Genomic DNA, 24,552 nt, shown 5'->3' with positions numbered 1-24,552 from the left:
ATGACAAGATATACGATATTCCTTTACTCCCCCTCAAGTTAGAGCACTTGGTAAGCCAAGTCCCAACTTGTATTGCAAATATTCATATGTCTCACCTCCGAGTGCCTTATTGAATAAATCCGCTATTTTTTCCTTACTACAAACATGAGACGTATTGATGTTCTTGGTGACCAAATGTTGCCTTACAAAGTGACAATCTATCTCAATATGTTTTGTGCGATCATGAAAAATCGGATTTTTTGCTATGTGAAAAGCCGCTTGATTATCGCAAAACAAATTCATTGGTCTTGAATGAAATACACCAAGCGAAGCAAGAAAAGCCTTCAGCCAAATCAATTCACTGGTTGCCGCGGCCATAGCCCTATTCTCCGCTTCCGCCGATGACTTTGCAACCGTTACTTGCTTCTTCGCTTTCCATGATACTGGTGAATTACCCAATGCAACGAAGTAGCCACTTAAAGATCGTCGTGTCAATGGGTAACTCGCATAATCCGAGTCCCAATAACCTTGCAATTGTAAATCAGACTCACGATGGAAAATGATCCTTTTACTTGGATTCATCTTAATATATCGAACCACTCTCAATGCTCTGTCCCAATGCTCCTTTCTTGGCTCGTTGACAAATTGCGATAATATATGTACCGCATACACTAAATCAGGTTGTGTGATTGTAAGGTAAACCAATCTTCCAACCAACCTTCGATATTTCATCACATCTTTCAACACGTACCCATTTGCCAACGCTAATTGATGATGCTGTTGAATTAGTGTGTCCACTGGTTTTGCTCCCATCACGCCTACCTCTTCGATAATTCTCAAAGCATACTTCCTTTGATTGAGAAATAGCTCTTTCGCCCCATGCACTACTTCAATTTCTAAGAAGTATTTGAGACGACCTAGGTCCTTAACTCTAAACCGATTGTCAAGGAAGTTCTTAAAAACTCCACACGCTGCACTATCATTACTAACGACCACCATTTCGTCAACATACACAAAAACTCCAATAAAACCCCCATTTTTATTGTATGTAAACAAAGAATAGTCAGCTAATGATTGAACAAATCCATACCATTTCAAGGAGGTTGTCAATTTCGCGAACAAATTCCTCGAGGCCTGCTTCAAGCCATATATCGATTTTAATAATTTGCACACTTTGTTTTCTCCCTTACTTTCAAACCCTTGTGGAATTTTCATGTACACTTCTTCGTCTAAGTCCCCGTGTAAGAAGGCGTTATTGACGTCTAATTCTTCAATGATCCAATTCTTTGCCACTGTTACAGCCAACATACACCGCACACTAGTTATTTTTTCTATGGGTGCATAGGTCTCATGATAATCAACTCCCTCAACTTGAGTGAATCCTTGAGCAACAAGCCTTGCTTTGTATCGTTCAATTAAGCCATCGGCTTTGAATTTAACTTTATACACCCATCGACACCCAAAGGGTTTCATTCCTTCCGGCAACTGAACAATTTTCCAAGTCCCATTTCGTTCTAACGCATCAATCTCCTTGCTCATCGTTTCTCTCCATTTCTGATTCTTTGCTGCCTCGTAATAATTGTTCGACTCTCGAATATGATCTATAACTGCTAAGAAGTCTTTATGGGGATTAGAAAAATAATTTGTAACAACATAATTGACTAATGGATAGCGAGTACCTGGCCGTGAAGACTTCGTTTGGGCGTGATGAGCATTGTCGACGGGGTTCATTATTCTTGCGGTCTTGCATACATAATCTTGAATCCATCAAGGTCTAAATTTTTCTCTTTCACCTCGACCAAGTCCATCCGCATGTCCTCTATTAGTCGTGTTCTCAACCGTGGTCACTGCAATTTTGCTATTTTCAACCTCATTTAGCTGTGTTTCATTGTGCATTGTCGTTTCTTCACTGTCCCTGACCTCATTATCTGATTTGTGAGCCTCACAATTAACGTTTTCATCATCAAAAGCTCCTGTGAAAATCACACCTCCCTCTGTCTTTTTATTGTTATTGTCCAGTGATCCATTTGTGTCGATTAAGTTTGCAAAGGGAAAGACATGTTCGAAGAAAGTGACATCTCGAGACACAAACATTCACTTTTCCTTTAAATCATACAATTTCCAACTTTTCTTCCCATGGGGGTACCCTAAAAACACACATCGCTTCCCTATTTTCCCGAATTTGTCACGAGGTTTATCTTTGTTATGACCATAACAAAGACAACCGGATACTTTTAGACCATCCAGTTCAGATTTTTTTTATATAAAAACTCAAAAGGTGTTTTACCTTTAAGCAATGGTGTCGGGATTCTATTTATTAAATAAGCCACCGTTAATATACACTCCCCCCAAAAATAAATTGGTAAATAAGCCTGGAATGGTAATGCTCTAGCTTTCTCGAGTATGTGACGATGTTTTCTCTCAACTTGCCCATTTTATTGTGGGGTATCTGCGTTGCTAGTTTGAAAAAGGATACCATTCTCTTCATAATAATACTTCAAGGGCTCATATAAGAATTTAATTTTGTTATCACTTTGAATTATTTTAACACATGTCGAGAAGTGAGTCTTAACCATTTGACAGAAAACTCGTAGTAATTCTCCCGCTTCACTCTTATCTTTCATAAGGTATATCCACACTACCCTACTATGTTCATCGACGATGGTCAAAAAATAATGAGCACGAGACAAACTAGCAACTCGATATTTGCCCAAAATATCACAAGGAATTAAACCAAATAAAGTATCACACCGTTTATTATTAAGCTTAAAAGAGGACCGTGTTTGCTTAGCCCTACAACACGGGTTACAAACAGCACCAGAAGTCCAATTTAAATTGCAGCCAACTAAAGAAGAGAAATGAGATAATATACTACTTGATGGATGTCCGAGCCTTTTATGCCACAGTCTAGCCTCCTTGGAAAGTGTCGAGTGTGCTGCCAATTCGGCCTTTCTTGACTTAAAATGATAAACCCCATCTAAATGCTCACCCCGTCCAATCTCCGTCTTCGTAAGCCGGTCCTGCATAACACAATAATCAGAATGGAATGTTATTACACAATTGCTTTCTTGTATTAATTGTTGAACCGAGATTAAATCACATGTCAGCGAAGGTACAAAAAGAACATCTTTGAGAATAAAATCAGCACTCAATTTAACTTCCCCATGTTCATACGCCTCAACTCGTCTACCATCAGGCAACCCAACAATCAATGGTGTCTCTTCCAATATATTCGAAAGATACTCTCGTTTTCCCGTCATGTGATGGGAAGCCCCACTTTCTATTAACCATTCACTAACTATATTAACGTTCATACATGTGAGTTTGTCACTACCTTCCGAACTTGCCATTAAGAGACTATGGATGCGCTCTATCTCGTCATTGGTGAAGGGTAGGTTTTGTGATGATGCGTCGTGCTCCTTCGTCCCCGATGAACTGCCTACTGCATTTGCCTGGAACGTATTTTGGGAAGCACGTCCTTCTGTGCGTCCTGTTCCGCGTCCATAACCACCTCTATTGTTTCCTCCTCCGCGACGTCCTCTGCCTCTTTCTCGACTCTTAAATGCTTCATAGCCATGTTTGTCATAAAAATTTTCTTTAATATGATAAAAATTACTACAATAGTTACACTGCGGTGGTTTCTCGTCTTCGCCTTCATCCTGTTTTATGAAGGAGCCTCTACCTCGTCCCGTGTTGTATGATTTAAGGGCCATGGCTGCTTCATTCTTTTCTTCTTTTAGTTTCGTCATTGCTGTGTGTCTCTCTTCTCGTACAATCAACGAATATGCCCGAGTGAGCGAGGTAATCATATCTTCCGATTAGCAGATTAGAACGTATATTTCGATATAGTGTGTTAGCGAGGCCCATCAAAATTGATGGACCTTCTGTAATACTACGGATTTTATAGGCTGGTACTCGACCGAGTATGGCCTACTCGGTCGAGTAGAGTGTGTCGTGTAGCCTGTTTGGCTACTGCCCAGGAACACTCGGCCGAGTATGCTGAATACTTGACCGAGTAGAGGGTACTCGACCGAGTATACTTTATACTCGACCGAGTATCCGGCCTGTCGGGTCTTATTTCCGCGGTTTTGATTAAAATGATTAGAGATTATTTATATAATCGTTTGTCAGTTTCTAAAGGCATTCACTTCCAAAAACATAAACTACGTTTCTTCCCCCTCTAATCATCTTCATCAATTCCAAGGCAAAGGTCATTGATTATGGGTTCTAGCACCATATTCCATGTCAGTCGTCATAGTAAGTATCTTATCTTTATTGATCTATTGTTGTTCTTATAAGTTAGCAAACCCTAGTTTGGATTAATTTGGGGGTTTAGGGTTTTCTCATCATATATGTGTTGATTGTTGATTACCATTGTTGTAGGTGACAATGTGGTATTTGTTATGCATTTGTATGATTGATTGCAGCATAGCGGATTGCGAAAAGGTAGGGTTTCCCTACTCAGTTTACTATTAATTGATTTAAGATTGTGATTGTACTGTGTATAATTGTTATCTGCTGATCATCAGAGGTTGGGTGTTGTGGTGACGGTGTTGATGTGGTTGTGTTGTGACGGTTGTGGTGTTGTGGACATTTGTGATCTTTGTGTGTGTGATTGTGGTGGAGTCACTTGCGGGAGTGGCTTCACACCCTAGTTCGCCCTCCGTGGAACCCGTCACGGGAGGGGATGTGCACATTAAAGGACAGGGATTGTTAGTCGCTCGTTGATGAGCTGGATTAGGTGTGGATGGGCTGCGGTCACCCACTGGCGGCGAAGATTACCTGTTGCGATGGGTAATCTGGCAGGGCTACGCACTTCGGTGTGTAGTCGGTTACTGTGTGAGATCAGGAGACCGGGGATAGAGGATGATCAGCCGGTTACATTATTTGTTTGTCTTATTTGAATTATGCAGTAACTGAACCCGTGTTGTTGTTTTTTAAAACCTGCGGTGATCCATTCGGGGATGGTGAGCAGATATAACAGGTAATGCAGATGTTTAGCTATGGGACAGACATGGGGAGTCATCACTTCGAGTCTAGTTTCCGCTGTTACGAGTTTAGATGTCTTTGATTTCAGTTGTATTGAGGCCCTTACACTTTTATTTTGGGTTGGTCTGAGATAATGTAATCGTTAAACTCTTTATACTTTAATATAGTGGTTTTGGATTGTTGCTTTTGATATACTAACCTCGGGCAACCGAGATGGTAACAGCTTCTCATGCTAGGGTAGTCCTTGGTAAGGTACCTTGGTATGAGGGGGTGTTACAAAGTGGTATCAGAGCCGACGATTCCGGCACTTAAAACTAATGAACCCAATGAACTTAGTGAGTCTAAATAAAATGAACCCGACGAGAGTTATTTGGAGCTGCCGCAAAGACTTGGGAGTCGTCCCGAAGTCGCATTAAGGCCCTTACGATCTCAAGCCGGTCACATGGAGGGGATTGTTGTGTGTCGAGTCATGTATGTGTGTGGTACTTAGAACTTGAATGGTTGGATAATGCGGTATGAGAAGTGGTATGTGGAAACATGTGAAAAGCGTGGCGAGATTTACTGATTTGAATTTTAGTATGGAATATGTTGGCATGTTAAGTGTTTATTATGTGGCTTTCAAAAGGATAGTGGTACATGCGTATATGATCATGATGATGTTAATGTTTGGTTGTTGGTAGTAGCATGTGATTAAGGTCATGCGTCTATATATATATGAATGTTGTGTTTAATTTTCATGTGAGTATGATAAGAGTTCAATTATGTACTGCTTTCTTGAAGTATTGAGTTGTTGTTGTTGCCTTATGCATGTTCAAATTGTTTGGGTTTAGAAAATTTGATTTGTATGAAGATCGATTACGGAAAGGTTGTCTTAAAACTGTAATAAGTCGAGTTCTAGAAATGATATGGCTGTGATTCCAAGTTGAGGTGATAGCTTGTCTTCTTACGATTCTAACGATAGGTCACACGCCCAAAACGACCAAGTAACGAGTGAGATATGACTGTTTTACGAAAACTGGACGATGCTGAGAATTGTGTTGGTACTCGACCGAGTAAAGTAATACTCGACCGAGTAAGGGCTACTCGGCCGAGTATTCCCAATACTCGACCGAGTAATCCTCTGTGATAATTACGTTCGCTTCTGGAGTCGAAAACTCGGCCGAGTAATATAGTTACTCGACCGAGTATCCTGTACTCGACCTAGTATGCTATGTACTCGACCGAGTACCTCACTGGGCGGCTATTTTGAGTCGGTGGCTATATTTTCACCTTAATTTTTAAGTCGGTGGCTATGTTCTTACCTTTGTTTTGAGTCGTGGGGTATGTGAACACGTATGTTTTGACTCTTAACGCATTCTTTTATATATGTGACGGTCTTGATACGTAAGTTACCAAATGCTATGATAGGGAGGATGCCGGCGTATGAGGGATAGGTGTTGGATATAAAGGACATGAGTTATATGTGGTTGCGAGGGATAGTGGAATAAGAAAAGAGTAGATTGATGAGCTAATCAAGACAAGAAGCATGTTTTGTGAGATATGATGAGTAACATAATCGTGTGTTGAGTAATATAAAAGTAAGTGTATATGGGCAAGGGTGATGTAAGTGTAAAGAAACGTGAGAATGAAAGATTGAAATGAGGGATACGAATAGTGGCATATTGGGGTGTATAAGGATTTATGGAGGGAGACGGTTAGAATTGAGTTGCTTAAGGATATATGTGATAAAAGGTCGCTATAGAGAGATGGAAACGAATGGTGTATAGTGGGATCGAGTTATGCCGCGATGAGTAGATAGTGGTTGATTTGGGAATTTGGAATATCAAAGGTGAGCCTAGTGTGTAATTCTTTGGGCAATTAACGGTATGAGATGAATTTTTGGTTTCCTAGAGATACGACAGGGAGATACGGCTTATTGAAGAGTAATTGTTAGTGTGTAGACTTGATGGTGACAAGGGTGAGTGGGAAGCAAGATGAGAAAGGATAAATGATAAGAAGAATGATACGATATTGATATGAATTAAGGGAATTAGAGTTATGGAGCTATGGAAAAATAAACAAATTACTAAAGAGTTAGGTAGAAAGAGAAAGGAGATAAATTATTAATTGGTATTATTGAGTAAAAAAAGGGAAATAAGGATGGAAGTAAGTTGAGAGAATGTTGACCGGAGTTAAGGAGTTTGAAGGTAGGAAATTATGGAAATGTACAATAGCATCATTAGAGGGTGTGAGTTAGTGGTTATATAGGAGAGTAAGACGACATGTTAGCCGTGAGTTTCGAGGTATTAATGGAATGAGAAGCTTGTAGAGTGTTTGCACGATCTGAGATTTTGATGGAGAGTTAGGTAACGATATGATAAAAGATAGAATTGGGAATAATGTTGAGGTAGATTTTGTTGATGGATTGGATGTTTGTTATTTGGGATGATAACCAAAGAGAGGAAACGGATTGTTATATTAAGAAGTGATAGTAAGAGAGTAGTCACATGGAGGATGTTGGTGTCATAGTATTGTCACTAGTGGTTGAGGATGATGTTACTTTAGAGAAGTTAGTTATTCTAATGTGGTTGATTTTGTGGAGGTGATTAGTATGTTTGGTTGTGAGGGAGTATAAGATGTGGATATATGAGGTGTTCGCTCGAAGTTGGATACTGATGTTATGGCTACGTTTGCCGGAGGGGTGATAATTGTGTGTATGAGAGGATATGTTATGAAAGGCACCTGAGTTAAGTCCGGATGAGAGGTATTCATTGTCAAGTGGTAACTTACGTGATCAGGATTAGCTAGTTAGATTCGATTATGGGTCCATGAGGTGTGTAAAACTTTGTGTGAGGTCCTGGCCTCACGAGTAATGGTGTGGCGTGATAGATACGAGTCGTTATATGTGTGTCCTGCGTTATATGTTCTACTTATATGTGTATGTATGATATATGTAAGTAATGGTGTGAGGTTCCGGCCTCAAGAGTCATGGTATGGATAATAATCATAAGGCTGGTATTTGTGATCCCGTCTAATATGCTGCGTCGTGATCTGGTAGAGCAGTTTTAAGAAAGTCTTATGGTCAAGGAAGTTGTGCTGAGTCAGTGTAATGAGATTGTAAAAATTGTGATGGCTATCGATGTGGTTTTGTGCACTGTGCACGGTAATTCGTGTTGTGATACGAGTATTTTCGTGTTGTCATAGGTCATTTGTTTGTTTTTTGCTATTTCTTGTCAGTGTCGGTCAGGGCATATAGACCGTTGTGTTATTTCCCGATGTTTCTTACCAGTGTCGGTATGGGTATGTTCCTATTGGTTTGTATAGAGTATGATATGAAAGAGAGTTGGGTATGGTTCTGTTATTGTCATGGTAAAGTAATATTCTGTTAATGGGACACCGTTGTGAGAGGTTGTTGGAGTACTTTGACCTTGTTTTAGATGAGGCATTGGTGGACATAGTTGTGGCAAGAGAATTGTGGAGCATGTATGATATTGAACTGGAACTACGTGTGCTTAACACCTTTTCTTGGGACAACAAGTACGGAGTTTTGGGACTTAGCATCATGTCAAGTTAAGAGTGAGTTCTGTGGTAATAAAGGAGATGAAATTGAGAAGCTAATGTGAGTATGTGTAACAATTGTGGATTGTGAGATAAGATTGTGGAGATGAGTGTATATGTATATAGAAGTATGTCATTTTGTGGTAATATAGAAAATATGGAGTAGTGGTTATACTGAGGATTTTCTGATATATGTTATGGGAGTACAGAATAATTGGAGGCACGAGAACTGTTAGAGAAAGAGAGCCCTGGATATAGGAATGTTTGTAGGTCTTAAGGTTGTAGTGGGTTATCGTTGTCATGCGATGGTAATGAGGGTTTATGGGAGGTATAGCAAAGGACCTAGTATTAGTGAGTTACGAGGACGTAACATTTATCTTAATAGGAGTAGAGAGGGAAAAGAGAGTTTGATGGTTGTACATGTTATAACACATTTGGAAGTTTGAGTGTTGGTGTAGAGTAAAGGATGGATTCGTGTTATGGTTGATTTTAATACAGGTAATGGCAGTGTTCGTAGTAGTATGATGTTTAGGACTGTGAGTAAAATTTGATAGTATTAACGGATTGTATGAGGATGTTTATGTGTGTGAGTAAACTTCGAGGACGAAGTTCGTTATAAGGGTGGTAGAATGTAACATTCCATCTTGATGGTTGATCTTGTCTGGTGGATTGTCTCGGTATTGAGTTACCAGTGAGTGTTATGGAAGTGAGACAAGGTTGGCAACATTATATTGTGGTTATTTGGTAATATTATGGAGTTAGTATTGAGAGTATATGCTGTAGTTGGGACGATATCGTGAGTCATGTTGTGGAAGTAAGTGTGGTTGGTAGACCTAGTGTTAGGTGTTCAGGTTTCATAGGTTGGGTTGGAACTTCGGGGACGAAGTTCTTTTTAAGGAGGAAGACGCGTAATACTACGGATTTTATAGGCTGGTACTCGACCGAGTATGACCTACTCGGTCGAGTAGAGTGTGTCGTGTAGCCTGTTTGGCTACTGCCCAGGAACACTCGACCGAGTATGCTGAATACTCGACCGAGTAGAGATTACTCGGCCGAGTATACTTTATACTCGACCGAGTATCCGGTCTGTCGGGTCTTATTTTCGCGGTTTTGATTAAAATGATTAGTGATTATTTATATAATCGTTTGTCAGTTTATAAAGGCATTCTCTTCCAAAAACATAAACTACGTTTCTTCCCCCTCTAATCATCTTCATCAATTCCAAGGTAAAGGTCATCGATTGTGGGTTCTAGCACCATATTCTGTGTCAGTCGTCATAGTAAGTGTCTTATCTTTATTAATCTATTGTTGTTCTTATAAGTTAGCAAACCCTAATTTTGATTAATTTGGGGGTTTAGGGTTTGCTCATCATATATGTGTTGATTGTTGATTACCATTGTTGTAGGTGACGATGTGGTATTTGTTATGTATTTGTATGATTGATTGCAGCATAGCGGATTGCGAAAAGGTAGGGTTTCCTACTCGGTTCTTGTTAATTGATTTAAGATTGTGATTGTCTTGTGTATGATTGTTATCGTTGATCATCGAGAGGTTGGGTGTTGTGGTGACGGTGTTGATGTGGTTGTGTTGTGACGGTTGTGGTGTTGTGACAATTTTGTGATCTTGTGTGTGTGATTGTGGTGGAGTCACTTGCGGGAGTGGCTTAACACCCTAGTTCGCCCTCCGTGGAACCCGTCACGGGAGGGGATGTGCATATTAAGGGACAGAGATTGTTAGTCGCTCGTTGATGAGCTGGATTAGGTGGGGATGGGCTGCGGTCACCCACTGGCGGCGAGGATTACCTGTTGCGATGGGTAATCTGGCAGGGCTACGCACTTCGGTGTGTAGTCGGTTACTGTGTGAGATCGGGAGACCGGGGATGGAGGATGATCAGCCGGTTACATTATTTGTTTGTCTTATTTGAATTATGCAGTAGCTGACCCCGTGTTGTTGTTTTGTAAAACCTGCGGTCATCCATTCGGGGATGGTGAGCAGATATGACAGGTAATGCAGATGTTTAGCTATGGGACAGACATGGGGAGTCATCACTTCGAGTTTAGTTTCATTTATTTACGAGTTTAGTGTCTTTGATTTCAGTTGTATTGAGGTCCTTACACTTTTATTTTGGGTTGGTCTGAGATAATGTAATCGTTAAACTCTTTATACTTTAATATAGTGGTTTTGGATTGTTGCTTTTGATATACTAACCTCGGGCAACCGAGATGGTAACAGATTCTCATGCTAGGGTAATCCTTGGTAAGGTACCTTGGTATGAGGGGGTGTTAAATCTTCTCCTCTTCTCGCTCCTTGGCCATCATCATTGCTGCTCCACAAGTACATTTTGGGGCTTTGTTATAATTATTGAGCTCGTCCCATATTGCCTTTAGACGAGTGTAATACTCGACAACAAATTGACGCCCTTGTTTACACTCGTTCAATTCACCTTTTAATTGATGGACTCTCGGCGCATTACCAGCCGAGAAACGATCCTTTAATTCCGACCATATTTCTTCAACGGTCAAAGAAAATGAAATACCTGAATGTAATTTCGGATCTATCACATTCCGTAGCCACGCTTTCAACATGTCATTACACTGCCTCTATGCCACAGCTTCGAGATTGTCCTCTCCTTCAACTCCCTCTGGTTTCTTAACTTCTCCTTCAATGAAGCCTAACTTATTTTTGGCATCAAGACCATTGTTGACTGCGTCTGCCCACAACTTGTAGTTTTCCCCATTAAAAAGGGTTTGTGTAAGCATCAAGTTAGGGTTATCGGAGGGATGAAGATAAAGGGGTGAGGTCATGGAGATGGAATGTTTTTCATTGTGTTTAAGTCCCTGGGATTTCGCACCATCGCCAGGCATTATGATTTGATTTTTTTTTAAATGGATCGATGATTTTTCTGATACCATGTGAAATTAAGAAATGAGAGAATGAAGTATATTGAAAGGTTAAAACTTGATGATCTTATTCAAGTCGGATGTGTTACATATATACACAAACTAAATCTTTACTAAGGGTAACTAATCCCTAAGAATATGCTAAAAGATATTACACGATATTACATTCCTTAACTATATTTTACTCCATCTTATTCACTAACATCTTCCACATTTACTAAACCGATAAGTCATAATGATCTTCCACTTTCCTTATTTGTCTATCGTTTATGGTTAATATCACATGCAACCCCACATTTTCTCTCCTACTTCTATTTTCCTTCACATATTACCATTCCACTAAATATTTGCCTAAAACTAACGTGGAAGAAGATAGAGATATACGATATTCCTTTAGCTTTTGACTTTGGCTGTCTAACTAATTAACTATGGCAATTAAGAACATCAGTTTCTACAAGTTGTTATGTTTAACGAAAACTTTTGTCTTTGATTTATCAAACAACAATGGCCAATTATGTACTCCGTATTTAAAAAGTCTTACGATATACGCCTAGAGTCGTTAAAACTAGAATTGAAACTGTGAGCCTAAAGTACAAGGCAGTAAGGTTCAATCAGAATTCAAACTTAGGGAAGATGCAGTTTACGAAGATGTTCTGAATCTCTCAGAATTCATGTTGTTGATACACAAAGGCTGGTTACAATAGAATGGACTGCAAATTTCCTATAGCACGATGAAGTTCCGAGCTAAATTACAGACTAACTACTAGGGAAAGTCAAAAGTCTTGATTTGAAAACCGACTCCTTTAATCATCTCTACAACAACATAACCCCGGTGTTTCAAAAGCTCTGCCTATGCAAGGAATCTAATGACAAAAGGCCTAAGCCAAACTGCTTTCTCTTATAATATCCGCTTTAGGCTTGCTTTGCGATTTTGCTTGTATTATTCTATATGTTCTCTGAGTTGCCCATTTCGAACCCGGACTTTACTTGTATTTGGGTTCTTGATTCAGAAGCTCCTAATTTCCCAAGTTCCATGGCTTGCTCTTTCGTATTTTAGAGCTGCCACATTCTCCTTTGCTGTTACTCAGTCTACCCTCGCAAAACAAAGACTGCATTCCTGCCAAACGTTGCATAGATCTCCGAGTGTTTGAACCCTGTAGCTTTACCGCATGTATTTTCATCACTGATTTCAACATCATCAGTCCTCGTATGGCTCGTAATCTTCTTCTTGCCTGCAAGTTCCAGAGGTAACATCAATATTAAAATATACAGTACTTGCTAGCTTTTTATGTAACTCGGACTTGTGTACGGGTTTTGAGTTGTTGGCCACATGTACATATCAAAGTGTAGGCCTCGGTTTGACTTAATTATCAGACATGAGACTCTGTAAGCTACAAAGTATATTGTTGAAGAAAAACAGATAAGAAATAGTACCAGGTAACCCCTGTAAGCAGTCTGGATTTTGATGGCAGCCATTTCCTCTTTGGAATTGTCGGCAAAACGACCTGCAATTGACAAACGAACCACCTCTACTGCAGTCTGCGCAGCTGAAACAACGGCCTCAGCAGCCTTAGTTGTCGCATGAACGACCCCATAGCCATTTTTTTCATCTACCGTGTCCACTCTACTCACCTTCACTTGTTCGACATTACGAGCTGGGATAACACGTTTTGAATTTCGGTTGTCCACCACACTCACTTCACTCAACTTCTTGGGTTCAATGATAGGTGTCGTGTGAGTGTATTTTGAATGTTCCTTGCCCACTCCACTCAGCTTCTTTGGTTCAGCAATATGATTTGTGTCAGCATGTTTGGAATTTTCCTTGTCCAATCCGCTTGGTTTGGCCGTTTCTATAAAAGATGGTAAAACATGTCCCGAATCTTCCTTGACAACTTCACTCGACTTCACTGGTTCAACAACGGGAGTCATGTAAGCTTGTTTAGTTTCTCCCTTCTCCACATCACTTAATGGAACTGATTCAACGATAGGAGTCGTGTAAGCATGTTTTATATCTCCCTTGTCTACTCCACTTAGTTTAACAGGCTCAACGATAGGAGTCATGTTATCATGCTTTGAATCTCCCTTGTCCACTCCACTTAGTTTAACAGGTTCAACGACAGGAGTCATGTAATCATGCTTTGAATCTTCCTTGTCCACGCCACTTAGTTTGGCTGCTTCAATAGTAAATTTTGTGTGAGCATGTTTTGAAGCTTCATTGTCCTCTACACTCAGTTTCGCTGGTTCAAGGATATGAGTCGTGGGAACATGGTTTCCATGTTCCCCGTCCACTCCACTTAATTTTGGCAGTTCCACTGAAGGCAGTATTGGTGAAGGAGGTACAGTCGTTGTTGTTGGGGCAGTGTCATCTTGTTGCTTGTTTGAAACAGCCCGCCTTTTCTTCTTAAACCATCTCTTTTTCGATTTTGTTGATAGCTGTAGAAAGTTAAATATAAAACAAACTTGAGAAAAAAAATCATGTCCATTTGGAATGGTTCATTAGGAATCACGTCAATGATGCTGTTTACGTAACTCATACCAACTGCTGTACTATCCTTTCTACGGAGTATGTAAGTTTTATATCATAAACGAAAGCAGTAACAAATGAAATGGTACCTTGTAACCCTTGAATGATGTTTGGGTCTTAGTGGCAGCCATTTCCTCATTAGGTTTGTCAACAATGGGATCTGCAGTTGTCACACATTCCGCCTCTATAGCAGCTGGTGCTGCTGCAACAACAATCTCGACGGCCTTGTCAATGGAAAGAGAGACATTGTAGGCATGTTTTGTCAGTTCCTTGTCTACTCCACTCAGTTTCATTGGTTCAACGATGGTACTTGTGTGAGCATGTTTTACGTCTTCCTTGTCCACCGTACTTAATTTTGGCAGTTCAGTTGGAGGAACCACTTGAGGCAGAATTGGTACAGGTGGTACTGCCGTGATTGTAGCACTAGTTTCTGGTTGTATTGTGTTGGAAATAGCCCGTTTTTTCTTCCTAAACCATTTCCGCCTTGATTTTGCTGATTTCTAAGGAAGGTTAATTATAACAAGGTGGGAAATAAGTCATAGGCAGCAGCAACAAGCCAACAACCACAATAGTACTCTTTATGTTGAAAACACACAAATGGTTTCAAACATAGTCGATAATCCGTATCATATGGACTAATTGTATTTGTATCAATGAATTGCTTTTATTTACGATGTACCCAAAGACTGATGATATGAAGTAAAAATAACAGCAGGGCGATGTTTTTTCGACAAAATCATCAACAACCGTTAAAAAACCAGTTGTTTGAGTTTCTAACATTCGAAAAGGCAGCATACATCCGATTCCTCTTATGCAGCATATAATGAGCTCATGTAAATTACTGAATTGATGAATATCATGTACGAAAATTGATCATGAAGGAATTGAATTGATTGATATCTAACCTGAATGTTCTCCTCCTTGGGCTCAGAGTTGACGACCTTCCCCACAGCAGAAAAGCAACCTCCTTTCATCCTCATTTCATACGATGAATTTGTGGAACCGCGCTAACCTATGAAACAGTCACAATTTAAAGTCAAACAATACCTTTCGGAGGAATAACAACTGCAATTTTTTTGCCAGGAAAATAATTCCACCTACATTATTACATTTTGTACAAAGGTCTAGCATTATTATTTATTCTCATGTCATATTAGATTTCTAATTAACATCTACTCTATAATCCGATGACGAAAATTATTAATAATTATTTTTACAAATCAATCTTCACAAATTTTACATTGTATCTCTACATACATTTTTCGGAATCAATAATGAAACTTCAAAAACTGGGACAACATTGACCAAACAGGGTCTTCTAACTTTCTCCGATGTGACAACCAAAACGTACAAATTCTTACTTCTAAATATTCCGGATATAAAATAAATATAAATTCTTACTTGTGATGGTCACAAGTTTATAACGACTCACAAAAGATTAAATAACGTTAAAAAGAGAAGAGGGTTATGATAAGTCACAAACTTGTAATTATCGCAAGCAAGACAAAGAGTCTCATGGAAAGTGAAAACATACAACAAAGTAGAAGAGGAAGTAAATTACCGAATGACAAGTATTGGCTAAACGTGATGACGAATGAATGAATGTGTTGTTACTCTTGGTCGCCTATTTGTGTTCATGTATGTATCTAACAATATTTCTCTTTCTTAAGACAAAATGATACCCATGAAGAGAGTAGTACGTGGAGAAGTTGTGGAGGCCCTCATTTGTAATTGCATAAGTTTAATGTGAGAGATGATATGGTCAATGTTTTTCGATTTCATGCTACCAACTTTTTTTTCAAGTCCAATATTATAAACGGTAAACGTTGGATTATTATTCATCACAATTGTGTTTTGTACAATGTAAACTCTTCACTATATATACAAGTGATGTATCCTAATATTTACGGAAAGAATAAGAAAAAGGCTCCTAGAATATTTACAACGGTCATAAGATCGTCTATTGAAGGTAAGGAAATCGTTGCCTTGTTTGGTTTTTTTTTTTTTTTTTTTTTTTTTTGGTGAAATGTAAGAATTCCATTAATAACCGTAACAAAAGTTACAACACCGTTTTTTGGTTACACAACAATTTCAGTTCCTAAGAAGGAATCTACATATGCAATTTAACACTACTTAGCCACATTACATCTCGACTTACTAAATTAGGCTGAAGACGTGAACCAACTCGCATTTTAAGTAACTTCATTATCTGTGAGACAACTAGAGTAGGCCTAAGAATACAGCCAGCAACTCTAGCCTGATTACGCTGGATCCAGATGTGGTATTGTGCTACAAGAACAGCACACAGCAGGACCCCTTTCTTCAACTTTGAATGTTGTCCAGAATCTATAAGGTGTACCAAGTCAGTTGCAGGAAGAGCAACATCCAACAGTTGACCAAGCTCATCAAAGATCTTCCTTGCATATTCACATGTCTGAAACAAGTGAATATGATTTTCTATCCCCTTGCCACATAATAAGCAAGATCGCATCGGCTATACCTAGTGACAAATGACCTCTCCTTGAGAAGAAGAGCCTCTCTAGCCACAAGCCAAGCTATAAATTGATGTTTAGGGATGCACCAAGTATTCAGTCTGTTTGTGCCAAGTTCTGATCTGGAATTTACATCCGAGAAGCTCATAACCACTTTGAATTGTATAGCCTTTAATATCTAACACCCATTGCCCATTGGAATAACCGGCGACGGTTTATCTTTGATCCTACAAACCGACTTCCAACCCCAATCGATGTCATTCCCAGGTTGATAATCATCCCAAAGCATTGGCCCTTTAAGTAGATTTGATTAACCCACTTCACCCAAAGTCATGCGGATTGTAATATATCCACCATACTAATTTGCCCATAGCCGCAATGTTCCAAACATGATGTCTCTAAGTCCAGTCCCCCTCGGACTTGGGGAGCATATTTTCTCCCAACTCACTCTTGGACATCTGATAAAGTCAGGCCCTCCATCCCATAGATAATTCCTACATATGGAATTGACTTTGTTGAGCACACCCTTAGGTATAACAAAGATATTCACCCAGTAGTTGTAAAGAGTAGTGAGCACAGAGGACACTAACACCAATCTCCCAGAGTACGACAATTTTTTGGAACCAAAACTTCTTATGCGAGTGATTAGTTTCTCCACCAGAATACTACAATCCATTTTAGACATTCTGCCACAGGTAATGGGGACTCCAAGATACCTGAAGGGCAGGAGGCCTTCTTGAACCCCAGAAATTTGTAGTATCTCATGCTTAACATCACTAGGGACCCCATTAAAAAAAGCATTAGTCTTGGTAGGATTCATTTGGAGACCAGAGGCATGAGAAAAGGTGGAAAAAAATCTCAAAATAACCATAATAGACTTCACATCTCCTTTGCAGAAAAGTAATAGATCATCAGCAAACATCAGGTGGGACAATCTCAAGGGACTACAAAGAGGATGGAATTTGAAAGGAAATGTAGCTGTGGTATAGGCTAAGATCCTACTCAAATACTCCATAGCAATAGTGAAAAGAAGGGGAGACAGGGGGTCTCCCTGCCTCAGACCTTTAGCACCCTTGAAATGTCTAAACGACTCACCATTAAGAACAAGAGAATATGAAGCAGATCTTGTGCACTCCATGATTAGATGAATAAAGAAAGGAGGGAAATTCAAGTAGGTAAGCATTTGTTCCAAGAAATCCCAATTAACTGAGTCATAGGCTTTTTTTAAGTCTACTTTGAGCATAAACCTAGGTGACACAGACTTCCTCTTATAACATCTAATCACATCCTGACAAATTAGGATATTCTCCACTATACTTCGACCTTTAATAAACCCACCCTGGCTATCACTAATAATATGAGGAAGAATTTGAGCTAGCCTGTTGCACAACAACTTGGAAATACACTTATACACTACATTGCAACAAGAAATGGGTCTGAATTGTGTAACATTTTTGGGCAAGTCACATTTAGGGATTAAGGTAACAAGAGTATGATTAAGTTGTTTTAAAAGCTGACCATTGTGGAAAAAATCATGAATAGCCTCACACACAGAAGGACCCACAATGTCCCAGGAATCCCTAAAAAACCCACTGGAGTACCCATCAGGTCTAGCAGCCTTATGGGGGGGAATAGAAAATAATACCTGTTTAATCTCATCATTGGTGATGGGAGAAAGAGGATAGCATGATGATCCTCAGAACAAAGATTACCCAGCTGAACCACATGTTGAGATACTTTTGTAACAGATGTGCTGGTGCCAAGTAAATCAGTGTAGAAATCAAGAAAAGCATTCTGAATTTGAGTAATATCTTCACACAACACACCCTTTGTATCCTCAATTTTCATAATTTTACTCCTCACTTGCCTTGTTTTGATCACACTGTGGAAGTATCTATTGTTGCTGTCACCTTTATCCACCCATGTGACTTTGGATTTCTGAACTAAAAACGTATAGCAAGCATCCTCCAAAAATCTCACACTGCTAGCAGCTTCAATTTCCATATGAATTAGATCAGGATTGTTGGGATCAATCCTTAACTTCTCCTGAATGGATTCAAGATACATCCTAGCCCTGGCAGCATTGTTCTCAATATCATCAAAGTCATTCCTATTGAGACTCTTAAGTGGCCCTTTTAGATTTTTAAGCTTATGAACTAACTTGTACATTTTGAAGGAAATGTAGATCTATATATACTAACATATTCATATATGTTTTAATTTAATTTGTCATAAAATTAATAAGTGATCTTATGCATGCAAACTTATAAACAAAATGAAGAAGAAATCATCATCTTACATTGTGTTTTTCGGATCAATAAGGCACAAGAGAGTTCTCCTTCTCTCTTGTTCTTGAGCTCTCCTTAAATGGATGAACAAAGAGGATACAAGTATAGTATCCCTCCCAAAGAATAATACCCAAGAAATACCCTTAATAAAATTAGTATTATCAAAACTAGAATAATATTAATCTTAAATAAAAGACCCAAAAATATTTTGGTCCTCTTGGATTTCGGTCAAGAGGAAGAAGAAGGAAGAAAAATTATTTTTATCTCTCTAAAAATAATATTTGATGATAGAATGAATATATTGAATCATACACTAAAGCATGTAGTGAAATGATTAAAGTTTTTGCAAAAGACCCTTTGTTCTTTCCTAGGGGAAACCGGGTAGGAGGGTGTGGGATGGCCAATGCATGGGCTTGGTGCTCTTCCACAAAAGACACTAGGTATGCATGCCTATTATAGAGAAATAATCATGTATTCCACTAGTCTTAATTAACATTATATAAATTGTTAATCACACCCAATATTTCTGTCCATTTGAGGATAAAATGGATTTCATTTTATCCTTGTCAATTTGTCAATATGTCACATGTCACATGTTACATAGAATTGTTATGTATTTTTAACATATTAAAAATCAACGTATTAATGAAAATACGTCATATACAAAAATGACTTAGTAATTCACAATTACTTGTACCAAAATAATTTACCAATTACAAATTACAATAACTTGTATTTATAATAATTCATTCAATTTCAATTGTTTCCTTAAACAATAATTTCATTTAAGTAGTGAAACAATTCAATTATCTAGACCGTATCTTCTTTAATCAGATTATTATGAGATACGTAAATTTTCTTCCAAAAATATCCGTCAATTATTTTTAATTAACTCGTAACGTTATACGATTAATTAAATGATCAATTAAGAGTATTATCTTTTAGGTATGACCTAGGGGATCAACTGATCACCACCGTCGCGCGACAGTAATGTCAAACTCTAGTCAGCCAATCATTACCGATATATGTTGACCAGTTTACAGTAAAAATACTTCCCAATTATATTTTTTAAAATGAGACTTAAACATGTGATCATCATGATCAATAGTTGTGATCGCATTATTGTCAGAGGACACATATTCCAACAATCTCCCACTTGTCCTCGACAAGTGTGCGTCACCAATTCTCTTGTCCTATTACTATCTCCCACTCAATGCAAGGTGTCTTTCAGGTCGTACTTGCAAGTGATCATATCGAGAGTGGTTTCCTCGATCTGGAGAATAACTGATTGACCGGATTTATCTATCATAGATACCTTCCGAGCGTGGCCACACATTTCCAGTTTATTACTCCTCGAGTGGCCCTGAGATATTGTTATAACCCTGACTAGGGGTGGACAATTCCTATCGCACTCATTCCCTTTAACTAGCCACAGCCATCATAACCCAAAATATGCCCATTTGACCCCATTTACGAAGGTCGTAGTAACACAAATCAAAGTTAATCTGAAACTGTGCCATCTTAGGCGAACAATCTTTAGTCAAAAGAATCGACTCATTTGAATACTATAATAGCTCTCGCCACGACCAGGCTATATAAATTTGTCAGAACTCTATAAGCGGTCATTAGGCCCGACAAAATGTTCCTAACAGTCTGCCTATGTGATCGACTAGTCATCTCACATGACTCTATGGCACTTGAACTTGGCATCAATCGCATCACACTCTAGTCACTTCGAGACGTCACCTCATACAAGTGACTATGGGCAAATACTATGTTAATCTGTGTTCACTTTAACGGGGTTAAATTGTCACTACAACCCGTTTGGATGTAACAATGTATAAATTAAAGATAAAAGACAAATGTGATTATGAACATGAACAAAAATAACACTTTTATTTCATTTCAAAATCTAACAGACTTGGTACACATTTAAGTCCCATGGACGCCGTATGTCCATCATGTTTAGCCTGCGATAAAGGCTTGGTGAGTGGATCGGCTATGTTGTCATCCGTCCCAACCTTACAAATCGCAATTTCCTTTCTTTCAATGAAATCTCTTATTACATGATATTTCTAAGTACATGTCTAGATCTATTACTAGACTTCGGCTCCTTAGCTTGGAAGATGGCCCCACTATTATCACAATAGAGAGTGATGGGATCATTGGCGGTAGGTACTACTCTTACACCTTCCGTAAATTGCCTGATCCAAACAGCTTCCTTAGCAGCTTCTGATGTTGCAATGTACTCAGCCTCCGTTGTAGAATCCGCGGTTACAGCTTCCTTGAAGCTTCTCCAGCTTACGGCACCACCATTAAGCATGAAAATAAAACCAGCTTGTGATTTCATGTCATCTCTATCTGTTTGAAAACTTGAGTCCGTGTATCCATTAACACGCAGCTCAGTGTCTCCTCCAAACACTAGGATAGAATCCTTAGTTCTTCTCAAGTACTTAAGGATGTTCTTGACGGCAATCCAGTGACTCTCACCTGGATTTCCTTGATATCTACTCGTCATACTCAAAGCATACGATGTTGGGAAATGTGTCATCAACAATAGTGCGATCATGTGATTTAAATATCATTATTAAATCTCATTTTAAAGAATACAATTGGGAAGTAATTTTGTTACTGTCAACTGGTCAACATATATCGGTAATGATTGGTGACTAGTGTTTGACATTCTTGTCGTGTGACGGTGGTGATCATTGACCCCTAGGTCATACCTATAGGGCAATACTCTTAATTGATCATTTAATTAATCGTATAATGTTACGAGTTAATTAAATTACTTGAAAAATTGACGGACGATTTTGGAAGTAAAATTTACGTATCAAATTGAAATGTGATTAAATGAGATACGGTCTGAGTAATTGAATTGTATCATTACTCGGATGAAATTATTGTTTAAGGAAACAATTAAATTTGAATGAATTATTATAAATACGATTTATAAACGATAAAATGTTTTGGTACAAGTAATTATGAATTACTAAGTCGATTTTGTATATGACGTATTTTTACTAATACGTTGATTTTTAATATATAAAAATACATAACAAATTTATGTGACATGTGACATGTGACATATTGACAATTGACAAAAAAATAATATGGAATCCATATTATACAATGTGCCGAAAAATTGGAGGAGTATTAGGCTTAATATTGTGTTTATAATTAAGTGGTAAACATAATGATTAAAAAGGGAGAGTAGCCATGCAACCCTATTTACCTTGTGAAGGCAAACTAATGCATGCATTGGGTCTTTTTCTTCCCCTCTCCTCTCCTCTTACACGGTTCACAAAAGAAAAGGGCAAAGGGTTTTGTCTTTTATTTTTTAACATACACTACATGTAATAGTGTGAAAAACATTTTATTCATTCATCCAACTTCTAAAAGGATTAAGTTTTAGAAAGATAAAATCCTCCAAGAATCCCTCTCTCTCAACCGGTTTTGAGAACCCAAAAACCAAACAATTTTGGTTCAATTTTTCACTAGATTAATATTATACTAGCTCAAATAATATTAATTAGATTAAGAGTTAGCTTTGGGTATTATTCCTAAGGAGAGATCTTACACTTGGATCTTGTTCTTCCATTAAAGGAAAGCACAAGAACAAAAGAAAAGGAGATTTCTTTTGTGCCCCATTAAACCGAAATACCATTGTAAGGATATGATTTCTTCTCTATTTTATTATATTGTTTGCATGCATAAAATCCGTATTTAATTTTATGACAAATTAATTTCTCATATATGAGTATGTTAGTATGTATAAAGATCTACTTTTCTTTCAATTGGTATCAGAGCCACGGTTGTTTGCATGCAAATCGGTTAAAAGTTTTTCCGAGTTATAAGAATAACAAATAAAACTTGTAAAATTTGTGTTATTATGAAATATCACGAAATTAATCCATGCATGTTAATATTTCTGGTCCTAAAATGTTTTAGGATATTTTGGTTAATTTTACGGATTTTTATTGTTCATATTTCTCTATAATGGCATTTAAATATGATTTTATGAGTAAAAATGTCATTTTTGGTCTAAAATTAGCTATACTTCGAATTTTCAGTTGGTTTTTGGATATGTTGTCACATATATTATTTTAAGATAACCTGTAAATTTTCATAATTTTTGGACTTGTTATGCTCGAAAAATGAATTTTTCATTATTAAATTCGGATTTAGGTTAAAAATAGGTTAATATGAGTTAAATTTCGAATCTGGTCATAGAAAATTAATATGTTGTCACATGCAATTTTACAAGATGTGTGTAAAATAATTGGCTATAAAGAAGTCTTTTTGCATGATTTATGGATTTTTGAAGAAAAATAGCATAAATAGTGACATTATTAGTGGAAAATTAATAAAACGTAATCTATGACTTAGGAAAAACGTCTAATGTTGCCTTTTATTATCTTTTTCAGATCTAAAATTTAAAAGTTAATGAAAATAATTTTTCCATGTTTTTATGATTATTTTATTAAAAAAAAAAAATCGATAAACCGCAACATTGTTTTTCCGGTAAATTTTCGAAATTTTTTTAACCTAAGATTTTGAACATTATGAGTGTCATGGAATTTTTCCAGAATGTTCATGAGTTTAAATTTCAAATTTTGAATTTATTTGAAATTTTGTGATTTATTTGAAGTTTAATAGCTTATTTTTGTAATTTTTGGTCCATTTATGAACAAATTTTGTAAATATGGGTTAATTATGGTCAAATTAAAAAAAAAAAAAAAAAAAAAAAAAAAAAAAAAAAAAAAAAACATTGAGGATGAGAGAGAAACCTAGAGAGAGAAAAATCTCTAGGAATTAGGGTTCTTCGTAGCAATGGCTCGGAAACAATCGCTGTCTAAACATTCTCAACCAATTAATCAACAACAATCAAATAAAAATAATAGTTCATCAATTAATAATAATAATAATAATAATAATAATAATAATACTAGTATTAATCCTACTGAAAATCAAATACAACAGTCTTCTAATAACAATAAAATTTTACTACCTCATGTACAGGTTGATACGATTGATGAAGAAATTGAATCTGCTCGAATTCAAGTTGAAAATATGGTGCAGGAGGAGGAAGTTGTGACTCTGAATGAGGGATTGGTGTTGTCTGATGATCCTAATGATTGGAAGGTTGCCTCTAAGGGTAAATCTTCAACGAGATTAGAACCAATTGCAGAAGTTGAGTGTGAAACTGGGGAATGTTCTAAGTCCTTATTGAAGCTATCGGTTGCTGATGTTCAGGATGAAATTGCGTACTGGAAACAGGCGATATATGGATATGTTATGGGTGCAAATCCTCCTCGAGATGTTATTGAAGGATATTTGCGTCGCATATGGGCTGCCTATGAAATCTCGAAGATCTCTTTCCTCCCAAATGGCTTGTTTGTGGTAAGGTTTGCTAAATCTGAACATCATAAGTTAGTTCTTGCCAATGGAATGTTTACCTTTGATGGGAAACCTATCATAGTGCGTCCTTGGGACCCTTCTGTTAGAATCTCTAAGGTCTCTGTGAAGAAGGTCCCCATTTGGGTTAAGCTAGTTGGTTTGGATTTAAAATTTTGGGGTGCTAAATGTCTGGAAAAATTATCTGGTTTAGTAGGTCGTTTTGTTAGAATTGATGATGCTACTTTGGATAAATCTCTGCTAGGGTTTGCTAGAATCATGGTAGAGGTTGAAATAGACCAGGAATTCTTGTCTCAGATAGTTTTTGAGGATGAATTAGGTCATGAGGTGAGAGTTGCTCTTGAGTATGATTGGTTGCCTATCACCTGTCAAAAATGTAAAGGCATTGGTCATATGACTGCTAAGTGTAGAGGAAGAGTAATTGG

General features: G+C 37.8%; 2 protein-coding genes across 2 annotated transcripts; both read right to left on the bottom strand.

Annotated features, from left to right (window-relative positions):
* Positions 1–11,976: 11,976 nt before the first annotated feature.
* On the bottom strand, positions 11,977–15,627 carry LOC141591089 (uncharacterized). The gene is made up of 5 exons (XM_074411529.1): positions 15,491–15,627; positions 14,835–14,941; positions 14,019–14,429; positions 12,840–13,838; positions 11,977–12,637 (listed from the first exon to the last, which is right to left on the bottom strand). Exons 2-5 carry the CDS (start codon positions 14,907–14,909, stop codon positions 12,422–12,424), a joined length of 1,701 nt encoding a protein of 566 aa, XP_074267630.1. The 5' UTR covers positions 14,910–14,941; positions 15,491–15,627; the 3' UTR covers positions 11,977–12,421.
* A 412-nt stretch (positions 15,628–16,039) lies between these two features.
* On the bottom strand, positions 16,040–18,590 carry LOC141590096 (uncharacterized). The gene is made up of 4 exons (XM_074410708.1): positions 18,067–18,590; positions 17,138–17,800; positions 16,430–16,543; positions 16,040–16,346 (listed from the first exon to the last, which is right to left on the bottom strand). The coding sequence occupies exons 1-4, from the start codon at positions 18,588–18,590 to the stop codon at positions 16,040–16,042; spliced, it is 1,608 nt and encodes a 535-aa protein (XP_074266809.1).
* Positions 18,591–24,552: the final 5,962 nt, after the last annotated feature.

The sequence above is a fragment of the Silene latifolia genome, chromosome 7, assembly GCF_048544455.1.
Source record: "Silene latifolia isolate original U9 population chromosome 7, ASM4854445v1, whole genome shotgun sequence".
NCBI classification, from domain to species: Eukaryota; Viridiplantae; Streptophyta; class Magnoliopsida; order Caryophyllales; family Caryophyllaceae; genus Silene; species Silene latifolia.
Note: the sequence above shows the minus strand (reverse complement) of the source record. Positions and strands in the feature narration are given on the sequence as shown.

What these genes read in the sequence shown, in the direction of transcription:
- LOC141590096 (XM_074410708.1), bottom strand. Translation starts at nt 18,590, where the DNA reads ATGTACAAGTTAGTTCATAAGCTTAAAAATCTAAAAGGGCCACTTAAG. An exon ending in CCAATGATGAGATTAAACAG is followed by an intron (nt 17,801 to 18,066) that starts GTATTATTTTCT and finishes GTTGTGCAACAG; the next exon opens with GCTAGCTCAAATTCTTCCTC. An exon ending in GAGAGGTCATTTGTCACTAG is followed by an intron (nt 16,347 to 16,429) that starts GTATAGCCGATG and finishes TGAATATGCAAG; the next exon opens with GAAGATCTTTGATGAGCTTG.
- LOC141591089 (XM_074411529.1), bottom strand. Translation starts at nt 14,909, where the DNA reads ATGAGGATGAAAGGAGGTTGCTTTTCTGCTGTGGGGAAGGTCGTCAAC. An exon ending in CATCATTCAAGGGTTACAAG is followed by an intron (nt 13,839 to 14,018) that starts GTACCATTTCAT and finishes AACTTTCTACAG; the next exon opens with CTATCAACAAAATCGAAAAA. An exon ending in CTGCTTACAGGGGTTACCTG is followed by an intron (nt 12,638 to 12,839) that starts GTACTATTTCTT and finishes TGGAACTTGCAG; the next exon opens with GCAAGAAGAAGATTACGAGC.